Genomic DNA, 25,266 nt, shown 5'->3' on the forward strand with positions numbered 1-25,266 from the left:
TAAAAAAGAGCCTTTTCAGCTGTTAGTTTTATACATTTATGGTACTGTGCTGTAATTTTGGAACACTTTTAGTGACTGTACTAATTTTTAACTTATTTTAACGTAAATCATAAAAAGTCCAGTTAAGAATGCCCGTGTATCAGTGGTTAAGATCAGTTCTAGGTTTCTCAAAAATACTTAAGCATTTTAAAATAAAACCAATTTATTTTAAAAGCTAAGTTTTATGTGGACTAAGGAACTGTATGAAACTATTTCATAGTGTAGGTTTTTAATCCACTGTTAACAGTGTTTTAAATGTATGAAAAAAAAAATCTTTAACTAGGGAAAGTAATTTGACAGTATTACCAAGACCGTTGTTTAATATGTCGTCCTATAATTTACACAACGTGACAGTATGTGGGAATGTTTGCCTTTGCATTTTTCTGAAATTCTATTTTGGGGTTGAGCAGTAACTTCTATGATTCTCCATCTACAATACTCCGTAATGAATAGCTTGGTAAGGATAAAATTAATTTATCTGAGCCTTTGGTTCCCAAAGTACGCTGTTGTTTGGGGTTGTTTAGGTTTTTCTTGATGAGGAGTTTTTGCATAAATGAGCAAAATGCTCACTTACTATTTTTAAAATTGTGCTGCAAATAACTTTGTTTTTTCAAAGGCTGCTTGTGCAATATTTGCATATCAATGCTGCATTGTGGTGCTGTTGGATAGTGACATGAAAGTCTATCCTGTTACGTTATCAAACCAAAAAAAAAAATGCAGCAACAAAAACATTTTTGAGAAGCACGTTTTCACTTTTAATCAGGTTTTATGATAGCGTATTCATGTGTCAATGTTGATCTCTTCATGCTGTTTAAAAATACACAAGGTATTTCTTAATGCTATTTCAAAATTACCTATAGTGTTGCAGGTATCCTAGATATCAACCATTGCTATTTACATTTCTATTATAGTCTTTAGTTCATTGCAGTTGATCGGGCATTTGGATTAGTCGTTTTCCCTGCTGAAAAATCTTGATGTCTGGTTCTATTTAAGATACTAAGAGTAAAAGCATCAGGAATCAAAATGTATTCTGCCTCAGCCCGTGTGCTGAGCGGGAGTGCTGTTTCCATGGCAACGCACAGGCTGGTGGGGGGGAGGCTGACGCCTTTTCCCCGATTCTGAGAGTTTACATATCCAAACATGATTATTCTTAGCAAGATTCTCTTAAAAATCAGCGTTTGTAGGAGAGAAGGAAATAACGTTAGTGAAAATTGTCGACATACATCCAGATGATTCTTGCGGTGGCTTGTTTCTTCTTTAACCATGAAGATTCGTTAGTGCAACACACAGCTTTTCGCTAATGCTAGCAAATGTACGAACTATAGCAGCAGTGATCTTGGACATGTTAAATGTGGGGTGTTCTAACATTTGATGGTGCTGCAAATGCTGTTGGACAAAACCTTGCTTTACCCTTTTAATGAAAGCTGCCTTCCTTTGGGAGGCTGTATTATTAAATATAGTTGACATTTCACTGGGAGCAAGTTCTGAATAAGCAAAGGGTAAATAGTCACCGTTCCAGAGATGATAAAGCTTCACAATTAATTGTTTGGGTTTTTTTTAGAAATGGCAGGTTTTACGGCAGGTAATATGCTAAATTGGTCTTCCATTACTGTAGTGCAGCTGTGTCTCAGCCTTGCCCATTTTATTTATTGTAGGAACCATAGGCTGATACATTTTCTGTGCTCAAGCTTATAGATAAATCCTTCTTCCGTAAGTGGATTGAGAAACTGTTACGTTCTGCTGTTGGCATATGTTGGGGTTTTTTTTTGAAGGCTGAATATTTTATATTGAGACTATTTTATTTAGTCACTAGAGATTAATTTCTTTCTTGATTAAAAATACACAAACCTGAAATTATAGGAAAGAGGAGTGCAAACCCCGGAGTATTGTCTGCCTGTCTAATTTTTTTAATGAAGGATTGGAATAGTGGCAAATACCGTGTGTGGGAATGAATTTATTTGCATGGAGAATTTTCACCTTTTCCTCTGGCGGTGGCTCCCAGAAGATGATGTCACCTTGCAGCTCATTGGTTGTGCGGCACCTAGTGCGGGGAAGGGAGAGAAAGATGCCGGCACAAATCTCAGTGGTGGATCTAGGGTGTTTGCGAGCAGTTTTTGATAGAATCTTTGATTAGTATTGAGAATTTACTGCGTATGGCCATGTGAGGTGCTGGGTCCGTCCTAGGGTGAGGGGATTGAAGAGCTATCAGAGGAATGAGGCGGCTGATCTGCAAGAGGATCTGTGATTGTAAGTTGAAAAATCTGGGTGGAAGGAAAGAGACAGGGAGTGCTGGTTAGACACATTGTGGGAGGATGTGTAGCAGAAAATGCATGCATGAGTAAAAGAAGAAAAGGGAGAAGCATTTGTCTTTGGTAGACTGGAATGATAAAAATTGTATTAAGGGCTTTCCTTTGGGGAAAATATTCAGAAATGGGCAGAAATACTCTATCTCTGTAACGATATTTTCCCTTTGTGGGAATGAATGTGTAGGATTCGTTTTTTATGTTCAGTTTTACAGTGGTTAATTATGAAGGCAAAATATTATTTTATAAGAACTTAACATGTAGAAAATGCTGTTTATTTCTCATTGTCATTTTATTCCTAGGTCAGAGACAGAGGACAAAGTGATAAAGATTTGTTTTTATTTATACATTTTGTGAATTTCTATGAAATGTGAAGCAGAATAGTTGATTAGGAAATAAGTATACATTCATTCTAATAGTTGTATTTTTATTTCATGTATACTTTTCTAGACAAAAGCTTTGATGATGAAGAGTCAGTGGATGGAAATAGGCCATCATCAGCTGCTTCAGCCTTCAAGGTTCCGGCACCTAAAAAGCCAGGAAATCCTTCAAACAGTGCAAGAAAGCCAGGATCAGCTGGTGGGCCTAAGGTTGGAGGTAATGTAAAGCTATTCAGATTCTTATCGGTGTTCCCAGAAACCTTGCCAGAGCAGGCACAAAACAGGGAACTTTGGAAGGTGATGTTTAATTCATGACTGCAGTATTTTTGCAGAGCTGAAAACAGCAAGGGACCTTGTTTTATGTAATTATTCATATGTAAAGGTGTGTGCATGTCTGTTTTTATGAATGTACATTTAGTTTATAAAGGCCTCTCGTTATATATAAAATTAACATCTGGAGGTAGCAATTGTGTTGGTAAAATGACTGTATGGGTGCCTCTTTGATGGAATCCACACATCACTTACTGTATATATAAATATACTGTGAAATTCTGTAGTAAGTCTGTGTAGATGAAATTTTTACTGTAGCTCTGCACTGTTTCACATGGCTAGAAAGAACTAGCCATCAGCCATATACCTCAACAGAGATGTATATTACAATTGAATGACTTTTATTATTATTATTCCTTAAACTGGCAGAGTATTGTGAAATTGGTTGTGAAAGATAAAAAATGAGGGCCAAAACCCTTGCCAGGTTTTTTTTGCATGGTAGACTTCAAAGCAGTATAATGATGATGCTTACTAATTATAAGCTCGGAACATGGAAATCCGCATTTTTTTAGGGCGGGGGTAATCTAACAAAAGCAACTGTTTACTGCTAAAGAAGTGACAGCTTTTTTGATGGTTCATGTACACATTCAGAAAAATATATAATTAAGTGGAAATATACCATGCTTCGGGTATGGCTTTTTTATGAATAATTGATCCTTTCAGTAAGGGATTTTTTTAAGAGTAAGTAATTTTTTCATGTTCCTATTCATGTAACATTCCCTTATGTGAACTGCAAAGATAAAATTTGAAAGAAGATATACATGCCAAACAAGCTGCCTTAAGTATTTTCATGTTAACAAGATATAGATAATGTTTTGACAATTTATTGTTTTTCTAATGTGATCTTCAGAATTCCTAATAAATTTAAAAGGTTCCCTTAGGGCGGGATCAACGCTGCCAAAATTGATAGCAGTATGAATCAGAAAGTACCACCTAAAAGACTTCCTTTAGGAAGTTATCTCTTGAAATTGACTCTTAGTATTTATTATTATTACATGCATAAGTAATAATACTATCATCTCCTTTAACCTGAAGCATGGTGTTTTTTGCATGCAAGACTAACATATATAGTACCAGAACTGAATGCCTAGGAGTCCTGTTTCTTTCAGTATGGGCCACTTTTAGTAATATGTAAGAGAATATAGATATTTTGAAATGTAAAATTGTTTTTACATGTAGACTTTCACTTTATGTGCTCTGCAGGAAAAACATGGAGATAGGAGAGCAGGGGAACGGAAATAAGAACAAAATAACTGCTTGACTGATTTTTTTTTTTTTTCAGTTTATCTAAAAATTCAGGAGTAAAGGAGATTAAAAAAAAAATAACAAAACAAAACAAAAAAAAAAAAAAACAAAACAAAAAAACAAAACAAAACAAAACCCAAAATTACTACAGTGTTTTTCCTCCTTTTCCTGTATTGCCAAACTTCAAAAATTAAAATGAAAAAATACATGGAACAAGGACAAAATTTAATCATGCCAAAACCAGAGAACTTTTGGTCATTCCTTGCTTTATACTGTCTCCTTTCAACTCTGGAAAATACTGAGGAGTGTTCACATGTGCATCTGTTTCCCCTCTTTTTTTATTCTGTCAGTATGTCTGTAGTCAGAATTTTGAAAATTTAAGATTAAATGTTTGGCTGGTCTTTATAATGTTGATCGAATCATTCTTTGAACGCTTATCTATATGTGCTTCTATAGCGTGGTTGTGCAGACTGCTCAGGTGCTTGACTGCTCAGGTCCTAGCCTAATGAAGAACATTAGTGCAGATGCCAAATGTATTTCTTAAACAAATTAGTCAAGTCATAGTCTCTTCCAGAAGTGAGGAGTTTCCCGTAACATCCATATGAACGATGATACTAGGTCAGACAAAAGGTCTATATAGACCACTGTTCCATCTGACAGTAGTCAGAAATGGCTGCTAGAGAAATGTACATGAACAAGGCAAGCACCTAGAAGCACACAGTCATTACAGGGCAAAACGCTGGGTTTAGAGAGCTTTATTCCACAGAGAACCACAGTCTTTGAAGCGTCCAGTTAGGGCATCCTATTCTGCTTATCTTGAGACTTCATGGATCTTTATGGCTACAAACAAACCTTGATGCTCTTTTGTATTCACTTTCTGTAGGGTCTGCTTTGCAGGTGCCTAAAGGACACCTGAGATTTTTCTTCAGCCTCAAAATTGCCATCTTTATGGAGCAAATCCATGGTTCTGCAAGTTGTCCGCTCTTGCTGATGTATTAAGGTTCTGCCATATCCTGCAGTCCTAAATCCTTCTGCTAACCACTGCATTCCAAGCCTGTAATCAGTGGGCATGTCATGTCTCACCTTTCCCTCGTAAGCACTGGCTACAGGTATTTCAGGCTTATAACTGCTCAGCTCACTGTTCTGCCACCTGTTGGTCCTGCTTGCCCAAGTTTTCTCTGAGTCTTTCATATATACATATATACGTGCTAAGAAGTTGCAGTTCAGCCTTGGAGGAAGAAGCAGCAGCAGCTCCATTAACTGTGTTGCTTTTTCTTTCCATTTCACAAAAATCTCCAAAGTTATGTCAGTGACCCACAGCTGAAGTGGTCCTTCACTGCAGTTTATTCTCTTCAGGTTTCTGTGACCAGGCAGAACTGCTAGTGCAGGTAGAAATTGCGTTGAGTGTAGGCTGAGATTACTGCAAGTTCCATTCATTTAAACTCCCTTTTATGTTTCAGAGGTCCTTTTCCTAGGATATTGCTTTAGAAAGATGTCTTTTCCTGTCAGCTGTAGATGACAACAAAGTACAGCTTTTTCCTTGTTCCCAAAGGGAGTGGAGCCTATCCTGTCTCGAAGCTAAGAAAATTAAACCTCTTAGCCAAGCTGCTCGCTTTCTTTTATGCTGGTATCTCCTGAATTATACCTCAGATCCGTGAATGCTTGGCTTTTCATTATATACTCCATGGAGATGTTTCTTACTGAAGAAATGGATAATTCCACCACTGACCAGATACTCTGTTCAAGTGAAAGGACCCATCCAATATGCAAAAAGAGATGTCTTTCACTGTGTTAGGCACTTTCCATTTAGTGTAGGAAATGCACTTTGGTGGCACTGGCAATGCAAAATCGTTGTCCAGGAAGGCAGGGGAAACAGCTATGTACATTAGCAATAGCAGTGTCCTACTCCGGCTGGAATTCTCTCTCCTTGTGCTGGGAATGACTGTGCAAGACCTTCTCCTGTCGGCTGTAGGGATGGGAGAACTTCTAGAACTTGTGCATTTGCTGACAGGTATGATTAACTCTGTAGAGTACAGCTTGCCAGAAAAGCATCAGGGCAGGCAGCCTCAGCTGGGCACTGCCCTGAGAGTAAGAAATCCAGCAGTCTGTTTCTCATCTGACTTTACTGCTGGAAGGTGTTCAGACACTGACCTTCTTGCTGTGATGAATGAGAAGTGATGGGTCTTCAACGTAATGGGGCAGTGCTTTGTTTGGCATGTTTCTTATTCCATGGTCAATACGCTTTCCTGAGTTAGACCTTTGCCAGGAAATGCACAGCTGTCCTACCTGCTTGTGACACACTTGCTTTTAGCTCTTCATTCAAGTGGCAGAGCCTCTGGAAATACCCCTTTGCTCTAAGGCCTTCTTACTGAGAACGTGCACAGTGTGCGTTCTGCCCTTCCAGAAGTGGATACTCATGGGCTCTTTCTTGGCAGTATGGCAAGCAGGTTTTCATTGTAACGGAAACCATAATTTACAGTAGAAAGTTGAGTATGTTAGCCAAATGAGCTATATTCTCGTCCCTGTGCTGTTCAAGATCTCTTGTAGGGCTTTGGCAGGTTCTCTTGCAAATGTGAGCTCCCTGGTGCAAGTCTTCTAGGGAATTGCTCGCTTGTATGCTATTCAGAAGCTTTATGTAGTATAGATGTTAGTAGAAAACCTCAGTCAATACCTCAACAAGAAGATTGGCTTCCTTTCTTTTCCCAAAATGTCAGTTTAAGTCAGTAGTCTTTAAAATGGATTAAATGTAGGAATAGTGATGCTTCAATAGAGCCATGTGGCATTTGGAAGAAAAGCTTGCTGATGAAACCCAATCATGACAAAAGTTGGTATTAACTTTGTTGTATGTTTTATGAGAAGCTCTGTAGGGCTGGAACATCATTCTTAATGTTATAATTTGAAACAAGGTGGACTTTCTACTTTTTGTAGTTGTCTTCAGCGGGAAGATACTGCATCATGTATTTTTACCTATGGTTCATAGGCTTTTTTAGATCTATAGTGTATTGACGTACTAGCGTTATTACACATTGCGTACTGTTTAACACTAATAAGGATGTTACACTTTTTGAAACAACCTGTATTGCTTTAGGATGAGTCATCCAGTGACAAAATAGCAAAGGGGATGTTATTAATTCAAGTGTCATAATTATTGTAACTGCTGTTTAAAAAGGTATTTTGAAGTAAGAATGTTGTTGATGCCAAGTGTGAAGAATATGAAGTGAAACCCCAGGGACATAAGGTTTTGGTGTGTTTTTTGGGGGGGGTTTTGGGTTTTTTTTTTGGGGGGGGGTTGTTTTTTTTTAAATGTGTGCATGCAAAAAGCATTTTTTTCCAACATAAAACCCGTGATGTTGCCTTCTTTTCTTAAACTGTTCAAAGGATCTGGTCCTCAATGAAGACTGCAACTGTGCCAATTTGAGGTTTGGTGCTGGCATTATTTGAAGTAACCCTCAGTTTTAGGATGATCTTAATTCTTAAAGTTAAAAAAAGGCCTCCTAAATTTTGATGATTGCTCAAAAAACATTAAAAATATCCTCTTTTAGGTAGAAATCAAATAACTGGAAAACTTGGGTGAACCAGGTGAACACTTCTGGCAAAAGAAGGCTGTGAGAACTATAGTAATACCATACATGTTTTTTTTAACTGCAGGAACACATTCTTAACTGTAGGAAGCTATTCCCTACTTTAGGAAATTTAAATTTAGTTGGTGTATTTGTCTCTAGTATGTTCTATCAGCATCATAATGCTTGTTTCCCCTTCTCAATAACAGCAATATAGCTCTTTGCTGAGAAGTATTAAAATGGTACTGGTTTGCTGCTTTTGTGTCTATTTCCTAGCAGAAGACATTTCAAAGTGTTTAGAGGCTGTAGTAGGAAACAGTTTAAATGAAAAGGCTCTGCGTAAAATAAATGTGGTACTGAAAAATGGATGCTTGCCTTCTGAAATCTTAGCTAGATGATGTTAACCTCATTAAAACCACATACTATAGTTAAGAAATGTTTTTGTTAAAAGGGCTTCAATAATTGTGGAACTGTAAATACAAATTGTTAGTGAATGGACTTGAAACAGGGTAAACTCGTGCTTGCTGTATCGATCGTCTTCAGACTCATGAAGACAGTTCTGTGTTTACTTGCACAAAAAAAGCTTCATAGTAATCGATGCCCAAGGTTTTTTTTTAGTTTGTTTTTATTTTCTTTTTAAATTCTGCGTTCTGCAGAAAATAAGTTCAGGAATCTTTCCCCTATTACTTGTTTAGCCCTCATTAAGTGATTTCCAAAGTGCTGTATTTGTCATATAAAATAAACCAGGATTATTATTTTTTTATTATTATTCTATATTGGCCCTTTGTATGACATAAAACTGCTCTGAGATAATCTTGGTCAGCAAAGCGTCCCTGGTGTTTTGTGGCACTTGCTTCCCTTTTTGATTTCCAGGTTGTTGTGAAATTCAAGGACTTTTATGCAAGATCCCAGCTGAAATAAGCCTTTTGGTGTTTCTGAGCAGCCTTTGAGATCAGCCTTGGATATCAGAGTCTGAATCAGCGGATTTGTTACAGTATACCCGTTTGCTTCCTTGTCCCCACAGTGAATGTCAATAAACTTCCTTCCTGAGAGATCCTTGCCCATGGAATTGCTGGGCTGCAATCCTGCAGTTGTGAACTGCTGCTATTTTAACCTAACCCAGAACTTGGGAAGCTAGGAGATCTTCCAACTTTCCAGGTTCTCTGAGAGTTGTGAGATTTTGTTGTTGTTTTTTGCTCCCCTGAACGGCACTTCGGGAGAGGGTTTCCTTGTACATGATCAGTGGTCTGTTCTCCTTGGCCATTATCAATGCTTGTCCAGTCACTGGGGTTTCCATTCCTCTAACAGATACTTTCCTTTGCAGCTACCCTCAGCAGGAGGATTGGAAAATCAGCCTTAATGAGGAATCTGAACGAAAATAAACAAACATGATAACTTGTAAATATATATATATGTACACACACCTATACATATACCTTTGGAGAATATATATGTATGTATTCATAATTACTGTTCATTAGTGTCTCTGTTTTCTATGCATCACCCAAGGACAGCTGGCAGATAGTTCATACTACTTTATTTTGCACTAATTTCTAGAAGCTTCAATTAGATTGTGGGATTTATTATGTTGGTATAAGCATGATATTGTATCTGATAGTGTTCTCTCAAAAGGTTCATATCCTAGAAGGCAGCTTACAAATGGATAAAATAGGAAGAGAGTAACAGTGGAGCAGAAATTAAGAGGTCTGGAGATAAGAGCTCACCACACTGTGTACCGTTCTTTTGACATCTCTACTCCGTGTTGTAGTTCCAAACGTCCTACTAGCAATCATGGTAGTACCAGGCAGCGATGAGAATAAGGAAGACAACCCACCCCTTGTTTAGTTTGCTAACACTGAATACTGATTTTTTTTCAAGCAGTAAGAAGGGGAAGCAATTTGTTTATATTTTCATATGGGTGAATCCAGAAGGAAAAAGAGGAAGGGAGGGAGGAGGAAGCTGGGCTGAAATCAGCTGACCCTGCCACTTTGAGTCCTTATGGACTGTGGCTACGTTACAGAGTAAGCAAAGACAACCATTCCAAAACGTTCCTGCATTGCCGCTTTGCAAAGTAGCCGGTGTGATTCCTCTCTGTAGGGCTGGGGGGAGAAGTGTCTTAAAAAAAAAAAAAAACAACCTATTTCATTTCTTTGGATAATTGTGTATGCTCTCAAATAGAGAAGCAGGGAATGTAGAAGCATAAGATGCAAATTATTTTTATAATCTGAGTAGAGAATTTTCACCAAAGGTGCAAATATTACTTGCAACAAATAAATGAAATGCTCTTAAAAATAGAAGAGGAAAAACAATATATTAAAATCAAATCACGCTGGTCTTCTATCTTGCACTAGTGAACTCTTAGAAGTAAAAGATAAAAATGCGTCGTCTAAAACATGTTAAAACTGTAATTGTGTAGCTTGCAATGACAGGCAATGTTAGTTCTAATTGTTCTTAATACAGTATCTGTTTAAATTGTTTCAGAAAAGAATGCACAGTTGAAGAGAACTGACAACAGTAATAAAAATACTGTTTTTCTGAAACTGTTACACTGCAGCAACTCCAAAAAAATCACAGTATCCCAAGTCAGTCTGTTTTACAACACAAATGATAGATGATAGAAATGAACTGTTTGTGTTCCTGGTTGTTCTCAGTAATTTCTGTAATGTAAAATAATTAGTGCAATTTTCCCTATTCAGGTGTAAAACTAGGAACAAATTAAAGTAAAATGCAAATACTAGCTAATTAGAAAGCAATACTAAAAACTGAAAATAAGACTAATGCTGTCGTGCTCATAAAATTAGCCTAACTTTAAAGCTCACCTGTTGAAACTGGATGAATGAGCCAGGGTCTCAAATGTATGTTCTTTAAGTATTTGTGAAAAATGAGTGCCAATAGAGAAAAGAAATACATGAGTGTTTTGAAAGATTACTGTGTGAGTGTGAACATTGTGTGTGAAAGATGAAAGTTGAAAGATGACTGTATAAGCTTCCAGTTGACTAGAAACAGACATTAATCAATGGTGAGATATGCCTAAAAGAAATCAGGTATCTGTATCCGTGCTGCTCATGGAACTGCTTGTTTTTCTTCACACCCAGTGTTTGGTCTTATCTAAGGTATGCTGTCCAAACCTTGTACTAAGCAGAACACTTTAATTTCTTTGTTGGTTAGTTGTCATGTTTTCTGCATGCTTCACAAATGCTTCTGAATTTAATTGATCTCCATAGAATGCCTGTGAATATAAGAGGTAATATTATTAATCTTGTATACCTGTAAAACTGTGTTACATAGGAATTGAGGCTAAAGTTGTTGAAACTGTGCATTCTGTATTAGGAATCAACTTCAAATACTACTGACTAAGTTTCTCAGAGAACGTAATTTTCAATACACAATCCCAAAGGAATTTTCACACTCAAGAACAGCTCCAGATTTTAAGGTGTGCATGCTGGTGCACTGATCGTCAGTCTCTTCAGTCCACACAACAATTATTTTGTGCTTCCTCTTAGTGCTTGAGTCCTGTATTTGCTCCTGACTAATGTGGCACACCTCACAGATTGAGATGTGCTATCCCAAGAGTTAAAAACCTTCCACCACCTTCTTCCTTGTAAGCATAGCTCACTCCTAATTTCTTCTTGTCCCTCCTGCTCCTGTTCTTTCCTGGGGTGAGTAATTGCATGGAGAGATCTGCTTAGCATCTCAGTCCTCAGAGACAGCACACTCGCTTGCTGGGTGGAAACTTCTGTTCATGTGCAACGTCTCTGGCACGTAGGAGGAATGTTACAATGAACCAGGCACGATACAGGTGCGATCTCCGGGAAAGTTCTCTAACCATGTCCGCCAAGTTTCTAACATAGGCAGATAAAAGTAAGGAATAGAAGGTATTAGGAAGGTATTTGAAGGTATTTTGCTATTTTGTTCAGTTTGTGCAGCTGTTTCAGCTTGAATGACTTTCTGGGTGCCTCAGGGACAATGACTTTTGGCATTGCAGGAGCTCAGGTGGACAAGTTGGTTCAGAACGGATGTCAGTCACTGTGACTGAACATGACAGAATTCATCTGTCAGTTTACTTAAAGTGGGCCTTCTAGCGAAGGCTTTCCTACTCTGCTAAGTCACTTTGTTATGAATTGTCTTCTAAGCTGGTTTAAAACAATATGAAGGCTTTGTTAGTTAAGGTTTTGCCAAAAAAAAAGAGGCTTATTTGGGTTTAGTGTTGTATCTGATGATTTAAAGATGTATTTTATTTCTGAAACTTATTTCAAAAAACTGGTGTTTTTTGGAACAACTGAAATAAGTTTACTGATCCTAATTGTCTGCCCAGTGACTTTGTCAAAGGCAGTTCAGCCTAAGTCAAAGGCATTTTGGCTTAAGTTAATAAATGATGAACTGCAGTGGCTTAAGAGACTGGTACATGTTCCTTCTGCTGTTCCTCTCCCCCTCCTCTCTCCCTTCTATGCAGGTAATAACTACCATCAGACAGATGTGTTGAGCAGTGCAATAAGGTAATCTCCCAATGGTTTCCTATATTTTATTTGTGAGGTTTCTCTGGCCCGCGAGGCGTGTGCTTGCAAAAGCGCTAGGAATACAAGACAAGTTTATAGTAACAGAGAGGTTTTTGAGGATGCAATTGTTTTTTTTCTCAGAAAACAGACATGAGGCAGGTGGATTTCTGCTGATTAAAATTTTTGTCTAAACTAAGATCACTACAGCTTTTCATGGTCTGGTCTTCCTCTAAGTTTTATTAGCAGAGCTGTGGCAATTAGCAGCGTGATCTGTTTCTTAAGTTGTGTAACAAAGCCAGTAAGTGATGCTAACAGTTACACCAGGAGAATTATACATTGACTGATACAATTTATGCTGTGGGTAGGACTTCGTACAAGTTATTACAGTAACATAATTTTATTTAAATTAGTCTCATTACATCCATCCTAGTGGATTTACCAGTGTAACTATGTACAATTAAATCTGCCTTGTTTACAAAAAAATCCAGCTTGTCTAATGTTGATCAAAGTGTTTTTTATTAGAGCAGGTGCTATTTCTGTGTTGTGCTGCAATGTTTTCTTAACTTAAGCAGGCAAGCTGAAGGCATCTGTACTCAGTGACTTAGTCACCCGATGAAAGAACGCCTTCGTGATTTATCCAGATATTTGCGACTGAAGAATAGTTCTTTGCTTGATTTATGGGAGTTTTTTTATTCAAGCTTTTTGATTAAAACCCAAAGATAAATTTTTCAAACACAGAATTAAGAACATTTAGAACATTGACAGAACTGAGGTAAGATCACCAGTTTCCTGTATTCTGTTAATATGTCAAGGTGTGTGTATATGTATATCAAATTGCTTTAGATGACCCAATAATTTAAAACATGGAGTGCATTTTCAGAGATGCTCAATCTTCAGATACTTTTTCCAAACATTTGATTCATATTTTCCAGAAGCAGAAGTGTGAAAAGTGCATAAGAAAATATGTTATTCTGGACTGTTGTATTAACTGCAGCAGTAATCTTATGATATCTGGAAAGATAAAGAAATTGCTTACTCAGCCACTGAAATTCAGTCTATACACAGGGCTTTATCAGAATCATCATCTTAAAATTCACCTTTGCTATCTCAGAGGTGGTAATTCAGATCATGAAGCACTGGTAACTCCCCACCCCCACGCCCCCCCAACAGATACCATTTAAAAAGTAAGTGGTCAGTTTTATCAAATAGTAATAAGGGCTAACCCAAGGATAAACAAGTAGATTTTGCAAAGACTATGAGAGCACTACGGAAGATTCAGGAAAAATCCTAGTTTCAGAGACTAGCAAACCACAGAACGTATATTCAAAGAAAGAATTGAACACGACCTTTGCAACATCTGTCCACTAGGGCTAGGAACAGAATTTGGTTACTGAGCACTGTCTCTGTCCATTGCAAGTACCATGCTAAAGAACTCTGTTCACAAACAATTAGATTTTGTGTCTTTGTTGTTGATACGTATTCAAAAAAATGGTTGCTGTAATCTGTTAATTTATTTGTAGCTTCTGTGTGTGCATTTGCCTTTTTTGTTTGTTGGCTTTTTTGGTATCAACACTTTCCTTGGATCCCCCTCCACCCTCCTTGTGTTTAGAAAGATAGGCTGCCCATTCCACTGGGTTGCCTTTGCGCTTGTCCTTGCTTGAGTTTGTTTTGTTTGAGTATTGCTCTACTCCCTTCAGCCTATGCTTAGGCTTTCAGCAGCTGCCTGGAGTAATTTCCTTCCTCATCTCCAGTAACTCATTTGTGTCTCGGGTCATCCATTGAACTGTGCTAGCACAGTGTTTATATGGCCCCGCAGTGAAGCAGGCCAGGGAACTTGCCTCATTGAAACCATTCTTCTTGGCCAGTTTATTTTATTCTCAGCTTAGTCACTCCCCATTGTGATTTACTATTCAGCTGTACTAGTGCTAGAATGAAGGAGGTCAGTAGGAGTGAGTGGGAGCTGCTGGTCAACCTATTATACAAAAAGCTGAGTCAGTACTTGAGCTTATCCTTTCCGCTTACCCTGTGCTGATCTGAAGCTGTCATCAGTTCCTAATTTACAGCTGGTTGTTTATTATCATACAGAACCAAAAGGATAACAGTACTCTTTTTTTTAATAAAATCTGGAATGATCTGCATCTCTTACTTCTGCTTCAGTGTCTGATAGTTAAGAAGTGAAGCTTTTGAATTAGTTGCAATGTGAACATAGCTTTAGGGTTTGGGTTTTTTTTTGTTTCTTTTAGGAAAACAAAAATGTAATCCACATCATCTTGCCCTAGATGTGTTGCTCAGTAAGATGCTGTTACTGCATGCAATTAGAGAATTCTGAGGGATAAAAGACATTTGTATAACAGTACCCTTTTCAAAGTTTACTAACACTTAATTTGTGATGGGCATTGTATCAGAAAATAGTTACAAATTTTTTTATAGGGAAGTGTGTTGAGAAAAGCTTTTAAGAACAAAAAGTAAAACAAAGTTTTAGAACTCGTGTTACTCCTAAGTTTCTGTACCGGTTTTGAAATTCCCTTTTTTCACAGGGAAATTTTTGTTCTGAAATTTTAGTCAGAAGACCCACAGAAGCAGAGGAAGCTGAATCAGACTAGTAAAGAATGGCTACCAAATACAAGCTGAACGATTTTTTTGGACCAGTGCTTGTATGCTTTATTAAACAGTTAAGCATGCTTTGATTAAACAGTTCCTTGTTTCAGGACAAAAATACCAGTCCAGTATCACTCTAATGATATCTTTCTTCTCTCATATAGTGTTGTCCCGTTGTTTTCTCATCCCATCATGCGCAGCTTTGTAGATACTAGTGGGGAGAGCATCAAGGTGGTAGAGTAAGTGAGCAGTTCAAAGTTGTTGTGATATGATGGAAAGATCTCAAATGTTTCAGTCAGAAGAGGGGAAGAACTCAATCCAGGAATTAATTCCTGGGTGAGAAAATTGATTTTGCAGAAGACTGGGTAATTTCTTCACTTGCATACTGTACCCTTTCTGGTGTTGAGCTATTCATGATGCTGAACTCAAAGCCTTGTGACTGGGAAAAACTTTCTGGAAAAAAAAAAAAAAAAAAAAAAAAGAGTCCTAGGGCCTCGCAAAATGTTAGAAATCCTTAAATTTAACTTAGGAAGATGTCATCTCTCATAGTAGTCTGCAGGAAGTAAGGGGTTTGTTTCCTTTGCCTCCATCCCCAGATTCATTGAACTTAAGTTTTTAAAAAAAAAAAAAAAATCAAAAAATCGAAACCCCAAACCCACTGTAAAACGCGGAGGTGCTTCAGCTGCTGTAATTTACTTCTGTATCAAGTCTGTTTGTTTTGTTTGGTAGATTCTTTCCAGCTTCCTGTAGTGTAACTTAGGCTTGCAGGTATCTCAGTGAGTCTGTCTAACCAGGGTGCTTCAAGGACAAGAATAAGTAAATGAATGAAAACTAACAAATAACGTAGATAAATGTTATGTGTGGATTGTTCTCCTTTAGATGCATTTCTCTTCTGGTTCTCAGCTGAGGGAGGCCCAGTTGGATTCAGTAGGCCGAGTCCAAAGGTAGGGTAATGTAAATTGCACTCATTTAAGAAAAAGCCAGTTGATGAGGCTCTGGATTTTAGTTATCTGCTGAGCACTTAAAGATGTTAAATGCAGTGGGTTTACAGTCCCTTAGAATTGTTTATAGTGTCTTTGCCATTAGGAATGCAGTAGTTGAACTTGTCTGTACTTGGTCCAAGGATGTGTTCTATGGGTAAGGTTAAGAACGTGCATTATTCAGTGGAAGGCATTAACACTCAAGAGAGAGACTTCTAAGAAATTTATAATCACAGCTTGGTCTGAGAAGGTAAGCAACAACAACAACAAAACAGCTTATCAAAGTATGTGTGCTCTGTCAGATATGTCGATTTTGAGTCTGTAGGCAGTACTGAAATGAGAATTTTGTAAAGCTCTGCTGTGGCTTCTGTGAAGGAGAGCCAAGCCTTACAAAAGCGTGAGAAGTTCTTTGAAGGCATCTGCATGTGTGTGACTATTATGTATCTTGTTAGCATAGTAAAAGACTTTCTCCTGAATTGGGAAACAGTGGGTTGAGTTCTGTCATTTTTTGGTTAGTCTCTACAGAAACAGTGACTTGGTAAACAAAAGTGGTAAACATACCTATGAAGAGATTGGGAAGGGAAGGGAAAGGTTGAACAATATTTTTCTTCCTTGTGCAGTATAGAGTTTTGACTTGTATACAGTATAAAGAGAAGACAATTACTTCATACTTTATTTTGGCATGCACATGTGATAATGCAGTTGAGGAGGAGAAAGATGAGTGAAATAGAAATGAATATGCTTTTAGAGATAACTTTAAGAAAGTGTCACCTGCCAAAAAAAAACACACAACCTTTTTTATTACCAGGCAAAGAGGCAATAAAACAATTTTCTGGGAGTATTAATTTCAAAGAAAAGTGGTCTGTAGAAGTGAACTAGTTGTTGAGACTAGGGAAGGTGGAAATGTTGTGTGCCTGGACTATGTCAAATGGATTTTAAATAGTAGTCTGTCCTTCCTCTTTCTCTCTTTAAAGTAATAAAATGTTATTCCTTAGATAAAGGATTTTCTCTTATTCCTCAGGATGCATTATTGGCTGATGTTAAGGTGCTAGAAAATCTGTCATGTAGTCTATGTTATTTTCTGATTTTAAAAGTGATACTTTAATGCAGACTAAAGACGGCATCTACCTATTTAGCAAAGGCAACTTCATCCGCTTTTAGTCTTTATAGTGTACAGGAGTGCACTGCGAATACTTGAAATCCAGACATTGTCTATGTTTTTTATGTTCATGGCCTACATGTGTCAATTTTTAATGTTTGATTTCTGTAAGTTTATTCCCTTGGCAGAAAATTCGTAAGTAATGGATGGGAACGCAAAATATTTTTTTTTCCCTGCTTTAACAGTGGCATTTGGGTATTTATGTAACTGAATTATAATACAAGACTTGTATAAACTGTTAATTGTGGTAAGTGTTTTTGCCTCTAGTGTCACAGGATCACTGTAGTCTTAATATTTTATCAGGTTGCAAAGAAACATGAGTCTGAGCTTCCTAGGGGTTTACTGGGTTGTGACTAACACAATGGGTTAGCTTTGACTAAAACAATTTTGATAAGAACAGAAACCTTTTATGAACTCCTTATATAATTTTAAACATTTTAAAAAATAAGTTCTTTGACCATATGAAAACTACGTTTTAACCTTTATAATTAGGCTTTCTGGTAACCTTTTGGCTACTTAAGATTGCTTTTCCATTTACTTTTCCTGAGTACGTTCTGCATAGTGATTGTGATTATTTTGGTACTATGAGACTTTCTTACATGTCAGAGTATTTTGGGAGGGACAAATGAGGTTATGAATCAAGCATCCAGACGGCTGTTTGTACCACCTAGTTTTGCATGGTGCCCCTGTGCCAAATTCTTTCTTTTCAAGGTTTCTTTCAGCAAAATTCTGCTCTGACCAGAGCATCCTCCCTTTTAGGAGCTGTACAAGTTTGTGTGGCAGAAGGGTGTATTCTGGGTGTAAACTGTCCCTCTCCCTTTTCTTAGCCAATCAAGCACTCATTCTCTTTGTGGAAGGACTTGTTCCCTCTACTGTCTGGAGGGAGAAGAAATGGGCGGTTATAATTTCTTCTTTCCCTTCTGGCTGCCATTGGCAATTATGACAGATGGTGTTGGAGATACACATGTAGAAGTGCGTTATGTACAGCATCTCTTTACAACATCCTTGAGCTTAGGCTGTCAAAATTTGTTATGTGTTCCTCTATCATACTGCAGGCACCATGTCCAAATTTTGCTAGATATCACTTCAGTGTTTTTACACTAAGCAGCCACAAAGGCCTGTGAGAGATCTTGTTCTGCATAGAGGTGTTGAGATCTAATAAGTTTGCCATCAAATTTGTAGTGGTAGTGGACCCTCATGTTTCCAAACTGCACAAGTATACAAACACAGCAGACAATTCCCTGCACTATAAATAGGAGATCAGGGACTGTAAACTGTGAAACATTTTTGAGGAGTGCAGCCACCAAGCGTTTCATTTGTCAAGAAGTCCTAGCTTTTTGTTTTAGTTGACCACTCAGCCTTAACTGCTTTTTCCTTATGTTTTTTTATTTGTTCTGTAGTTAGTAAAATACATGTCTTCTCTGCCTGACACCCCCATTTCAGCTGTGCTCTGCAAGTTAGGGAGGACGTTCTGCCATCTATCCTGTTGGCCTTACTCTGAAAGAGTTGAGGCAAGACCCTTGTTCCTGAGTGCTCATTTGCTGTAAGAGATTTTTTTTTTTTCCCCTCTCAAGAAGGAAATGCTCTACTGGAGTGATTATTTCTCTGCAGTTAACCTGTCTTGTCATATTATCTGCCTGATTCGACTATTGAAGATCCTTAAGGATTCTGCCAAGCTTCACATTGTACTTGGAGTTTTAGGCTTGTAGCGCAGCCTGGATCTGGTGACCTTGTCCTTTGATTTGATAGCAAACTTGAGTTTGTTCCTTTAATAAAAGGGCTTTCTTGGTAACCCTAGTATTTGCAAGAAAGTGAAATCCAGACACTGTTTTCAAACTGTTTTCTTTTTTAGAGTTGCCTTAATTTCTACCCAAGATTTTAATGAAATTTGGCAACCATATGCCAGTGTGAAACCAGCAGGTTACCTGTTAGTGTTTTTCCCTGATCCTTTTGCTTGAGATTCGGGGCATCTTTGCCTGTTATGTGAGAATAGTTCCATCGTGTACCTTGCACAGAAGTAACTGCCCTACTACTTGCATAGCTGTCGTGGAAGCTTTTGGAGAGAAAACATTTTTGGTATGATAGTTTTTTAGTAATGTGTCTGGAAGGTTCTTGGGAGCTTCCTCCAGGTGATACAATCCTGGAGCCCCACTGTGGAACACCCGTGGGGATGAACGCTCTGAGAAGGAGGCCGCCAATCAGTGGAGTTCAGAGTTTGCTCCAACACAACATTCCCTTCACCATGTCCTTGCTTTCTTTGTTGAAGTTCTTGGAGCTTTGAGACTGAGAACTGCACCTCACACTTCTTAGGACCCCATGAGAATACTGGGAAGCACAAGGTAAATGAATTGTGTAGGGCTACTATGTATTCCAGGGCTGATTGCTTGTGGCACATGTGTTAAGGTGAAAATTCATCCAGAGGAATTCCATTTAATGACAAATAACTCTTGCTTTGGTAGGCAGTTTGAAATTCTTTGCTTTATTTGGGAACATTTGTATTATCAGGATGCAGGTGTCAGAGTTCTATGCAAACAGCTGCTAGAGGATTGTTGTACTAGATGTGTTTCCAATTAAACACAAATAAAAATAATAAAATGAAACCATTAACTTTGTGAAATTGGAAGCTGCTTAGAATTGTTCATTTTTGAAGAAAAAAAGTTTAACTTTTTTGTTACTCATGGTGAAGTCAGAGTTCAAGGTCTTGCAGTTTTACACATGATGAATGTTCGGGGCTTTTGTAAGTTATATTAAATGTTTGAAAATAGGTATTGTGAAAGATGCTTATGTCAGTTTGAAAACTTTTACATACATTACATACTGATTAACAGTATTCTACGTTTATGTAGGTTCCTCTAAAGAAGGAGGAGCTGGAGCTGTGGATGAGGATGATTTTATTAAGGCATTTACAGATGTTCCTACTGTACAGGTAAGATGCTGTGTATACTCATGTCTGTTTTCAGAAATATGCTATTTGTAATGTTATGTATTAGCCTACTTTTAAAACTTCATTAATTTTACAGTCTTCTAAGCAAGTGTTGTTACTTTTCCTTCTTTCTGAATTTACAGTCTCCATGGAAAGCTCTTTACTTTTTCCAGTTAGTTACCAAAAAACCCCACCTTTTCTTTACTGTCCTACTAATTATTATCACATTGTGTTTCAGCTAAGATCCATTATTGCTTTTCTTAATCTCTTCCAGGGAGTTACTGAAAATAATTGTATGTTTTAATTTTAATAAGAAAAAGATTTCCATAACATTTGAAAAATTCAGGACTGCAATTTCATGGGATAATCAAGTACTAATAATGCAGGCAAATAATTAAAAAAAACCAAGAATTATATTTTCAAATGTGTCTGAATTGTAATGATATGGTGTCTGGCATACATGTCATCATCTCTAGTAATACTTAAAAAAAAAAAATCTAATGCCTTATTTGAATACTAATGAACCTGCTGCATTCTGAGTTCTTAGTTGAAAGATCAGATTTTAATTTCTGTTCTTTAAGTGTGGGAATTGCACATACTTGGTACTTTCACACAGTTGAGTCATTTAACATGCTTGTATCTTCCTAGATCTATTTTGAATAAGTTTTTTCCTTGAGCAGCTGAGGTGTGGAAGGCAACCAAAAACTCAGTCAGCCATAGTTCCCAAACACCAGAAGGTTTTTATATGGCTCCCTTTTCTTGATCTGTACTTTTGTTCTGTTTTTATTTCCCAAGATGATAGTGTAGTTATTTATTAGATCTCCGACTGTAAGCAGAAATACTGTCTGCTTTTATGAAGGAACACTTCATATCCATGGTTCCTGTCATATTGAGGAAATCTTTGTCTTACTCTTTAAGAGCTTTATTTCTCTGCCTCTCCAAACTGTGTTAAGAATACTTTAGAGGGCAAAAACATGGAGCAGTTACTATTATTTATCCCCATTATGTTGAACAGAGCCATATTCCACAGCACAGAAAATGTGCTGCCTGTAGTTCGATGCCTTAATATTTGCAGTCTCAAGCAGAGTTCTCTAATCACTCAAGTTGGTTAATAATATTGCAAGAACAAAAGTGGGGTAATTGTATGTTATTGTCTGACTGCTGGATGACCTAGGAAGGTAGGTCCTTCCTAAACTGCAACAAGTAGAGGAGAAAGACCCACTTGTCTTTACTAATCTTACCCAAGTTGAGGTCAGGATGCAGGGGAGAAATGTGTAACTGGCCTCAAAACAACCTATTTGTTTCATGGATGAGAATGTAAGAAAGACCTGCGGACCAGGTGAAAAAAAAAGGGGGGGGGGGTGTTATCCTTAAGAAAATATGTTCCTGCTCTTCAACTTCATGCTTCTGGTTGTGGACAATCTCAGATCTTTCAAAAAAAAAAAAAAAAAAAAGGCAGATCCCATGTTCTGAGACCATGTTAATTACTAAGGAAGAGAGAAGTTTCTGTACTAGACCCTGTGAAGAAAGAATGTTTGTGAAAGAATGTTTATGTTACTTGCCACTTTATTCTAAAAGCAAAGGAAACTTGTTAGACCGAATGGGGAGAGGGAGTTGTTTGTACATTATTGGGCCCATTCCGGTGTCTTTGTTTTCATTACATTTGTGGGTTTCAGTAGTGGCTTCAGTGAAAGTAAGAAAGGGAAATATATTATGGAAAAACAGATCCAATTCTGAATCAAGATTAAGTGCATCTGGATTAATCAAGTAAATTAAGGTTACTTAGGGCATGTGTATGTTTAACTCATTCTTAACAGCCTCTAATGGGGGAACTGCCCTTCCAGTAACCTGTTCCAGTGACTGCTCATCATAAATTTTTTAGGAATATCATATTGTTTACTTATATCTAGTCTGTAATCCCCATATTGGAAATACTTTCCATCTCTATAGTTATTACTCTTACTTGTGTTTGAGCTTTTAATTTTTCTGCCTTTGATGTTGCACTTACCTTTAACGATCGGTGTGTGTGTTGCCCTCTAATGGATAACAGCAGTTTATGAAGATGGGTGATTTTGAGATGTAGTCTGATGGATCTGTGTGCCAAAAAGAGAAGTACTGTGGTGAGAGGATTGTGCCTTCATATTTGAGATTACAACCATAATGTTTTTACAACTCTGTTTATTTGCTTTTGCTTAAATTGAAGAAAATTCTGTGTTCAGGTTATTAGGAGTAACTCCTATTAATAGCTAGGATTTGTTTCAAAACATTTAATTGTTTTTATAAAAGACTGATGTGGGAACTTATGAACAAAAAAATGTATTATGTCATTGGCTGAACAGAGAATTTAATTGTGGCCTTCTAAAAGCATAATTAATCAAGGGCAGGGAGAAAAGAAATTATTAAAATATTACCTTTTATTCCTCTGAAACTAATATAGGTATGGACAACCTTGACAATTTGGAATTTTTCAGTGGAATTACATTTTCAATTTCATGACAAGATAAAATTATACCATTTACTGAATTCCTCATTACAATGCCAATCTGAATAGCAGAAATTGCATAGATCCAATTCAGTTTGTGCCAGGTAATTAAAGAAAAAATTAAATTCTTTGCCTAGGCATGCAAGTAGGATGGACATAAACCCATTGTACATGTTGCTTCTGTGCTTGTCTTGTTGCTTAGCATGTTTTAATCCTGTGGCAGTAACTACAGGACATGCTCTATGGTAACACAGAGCTGACAACAAGCAATGTCCTATTTTTGAGGATCTACTCGGACAACTTACAAAAGGTATTTGTGCCTTGACCAGAACCTCAGATGAAGTTTCAAATGTGCACTAAACAGATCTCAGTTACCGGCTGCCAAAAGGCATGATCCTGCTTCCCTTGCTGTTGCACTTCACTTCTTTGTGATAAGTTGGTATAGGCTGCGGAGTTGGCAGAGAAATTTTTACATTTCCTCTTGTAGGGTTAGCTTTTTGTATGTTAAAACCCTGAATTGGGAAGGAGGTGGGGCAAGGTGGGTGATGGTAAAGGGTGAGCCTGAGGAGGTTGAATCATGTCACAAATTCTGATGGCATTAGGGTCACCGTAACATGAAATTGCATCTTTAGTTAACCAGTGACTACTCCCTTCCACTTTTAAAAGGAAAATAAGAATTTTCTTTGACAATGAAAATTTAATTTGATAAAAATGCTTATGAAGACACACATAATATTTATTCTTAATAGTATGGCACCTGTAGAATTAGTATTAGAGTAAATTAGTGTTGTGTAACAAGTATTATACGCTACCGGTATACTTAAGTATATTAAATAGCGATACAAAACTCATGTTCGATTTTGTGGGCAGTGGAGTAGAAAGTCTGTTACGCTTGGACCCACTGTTTTCATTAACTCATTTACTCTTTTTAAGTAAGTTATGCATCAGATGTTTATTGACTTCTAATGAAGAAGAAAACAGTAATCATGAGGAATAGGTTTTTGGTTTTTATGGATGCAGTTGTGTCCCCTGTATAGAACTGCAAAGGTGTTTCCACAGTGGACCCTGGAAAAGCTTACACAGTGGTGTGGAAATAAAAATTTCAATTTTGTTGGTAAAACATATTCAGAAGTTGTTTTCCACATGATAGTGAAGCTGGCCTGGGTGTACTAATTCGTCTGTTTCTGAAGTGATTCCTACCCTGTTTATCCTACAAACTATATATGCAGGTGTTTTAGAGCATGGATGTCTTCCACCTCCTCAATATTCCAGCACGAAATATAGAGGCCTCCATAACCGTGTACTGTTAAAGCATTGGAAAAAAAGTAGATGTCAGTAGAGTCAAGGTCCCATGTCTACCGTTAGTTGAATTCATTTGATATGCTCAGGAAATTGGAAAACTAGACTGTATTTGGAATAACTCTTGTAGTAATTTGAAGTTGCCCAGGAAAATAAGATATTTTGTGGAAAATACGCATTCGGCTTAACTGTAGAACAGAAGAAAGATGTTCCTAAATCTCTTTACAATAAAATAAAAGATGCATATATACATGCAGAACAGTGTGTTGAAGAGACCAGTGTCAAAGCTCTTAAGCAATTCATGCAAAGCAACATATCCTAACCATTGATCCTTGTTTCCTCTACATGCTCTGTGCTCTTGCACATAAAAAAATTATGTCTTGGACTTAAATAACGAGGGAGCATCAGGCACTACTATTTAGGTGCTACGTAAGTTATCATGCTGGCCTCCAGCTTTCACTCTAGAAGGGTATGAGTTTCCTTGAAGTCCTGAATAGTATCTGCCAGCCCTGTGTGGATGTCTTGCATACATCTCAGATGGCACCAGATGCCTCTGTATGGCCATTCAGTTTAGCCCAATGTGTTTATGTAAACAGTTTTTCATCCAGAAAATTGGAAATCTTTAGCTGAAAATATGTTTTTGAAAAAATTCTGGCCAGATCAAATTTCTGGTGAGTAATTTGCTTCATACCATCTTCAACTTGTTCTCAGCTGGGGGGAGGAGGGGAGGTGGGGAATTTAAATTTTGTATATTCAGTGGAAGCAGAAAAGAGCATGCTGTGGCTTATATCTAGGAGAACAGAAGGGAAGTAACTTTTTTTCTGATGTTAATAATATGTTTTCATGACTACTTTTTAAAAATTTTCTTCTTTAGAAATCCACTATTGTATGTGTACAGTTATCAATAAATACATTAATTCATGTATTACCAAATAGTGACTGATATATGATTAGATTGGCCAGGCTTCAGTTTTGCTGGAGTTGCTGTGTAGAGAATAGAGAACTCTGACAGGAGGCTGCTCCTTATGTTTGTTTACTGACTGCATAAGTTAATAAATGATAGGCTTGGAGTAATAATACATATAGAAGCTATTGAAAGTTTTAATTTATTTTTTGAGACACATTCTTAATTTTAGTGTTGACTAGCAGCTCAGTTAGGCCCTCATAGAGCCATGTGCTCTTGTAATGAGGAAGAGAGTTCCTGCCCCAAAAGAGTTGCATAGGGTTAAAATCTGTTAGTTGAGTATCATTGTAATAGTGGGTATGAAAATGAAATTGAATTGCAATAGTATTGCAACACATTATCTAAAACTTCTGATTGTATTGAATTATATTTTTTTTTTAAATGGAGTTAATGAAATTCTAGATATGATTAGATCATCACAAAGGTGAAAGGTGAAATCTTGGGGAAAATGTTGATTCTTCAGCTTTTCTTTTAATGAATATTCACTAGTCAGTGATATCCTCCAAGA

The 25,266-nt window shown here is 37.2% G+C and overlaps 1 protein-coding gene across 5 annotated transcripts in view; it reads left to right on the forward strand.

Moving 5' to 3' along the window:
* The window catches only part of CLASP2 (cytoplasmic linker associated protein 2), a 154,096-nt gene that overhangs the window by 59,214 nt on the left and 69,616 nt on the right, over positions 1-25,266 (forward strand). For all 5 annotated transcript variants that reach the window (XM_082304397.1, XM_082304396.1, XM_082304399.1 and 2 more), the window contains exons 8-9: positions 2,793-2,939; positions 19,937-20,016. In XM_082304397.1, the coding sequence (XP_082160523.1) occupies positions 2,793-2,939; positions 19,937-20,016 (227 nt within the window). The remainder of the gene's footprint in view (positions 1-2,792; positions 2,940-19,936; positions 20,017-25,266) is intronic.

The sequence above is a fragment of the Platalea leucorodia genome (genome assembly GCF_965183815.1).
Source record: "Platalea leucorodia genome assembly, chromosome: 1".
NCBI classification, from domain to species: domain Eukaryota; kingdom Metazoa; phylum Chordata; class Aves; order Pelecaniformes; family Threskiornithidae; genus Platalea; species Platalea leucorodia.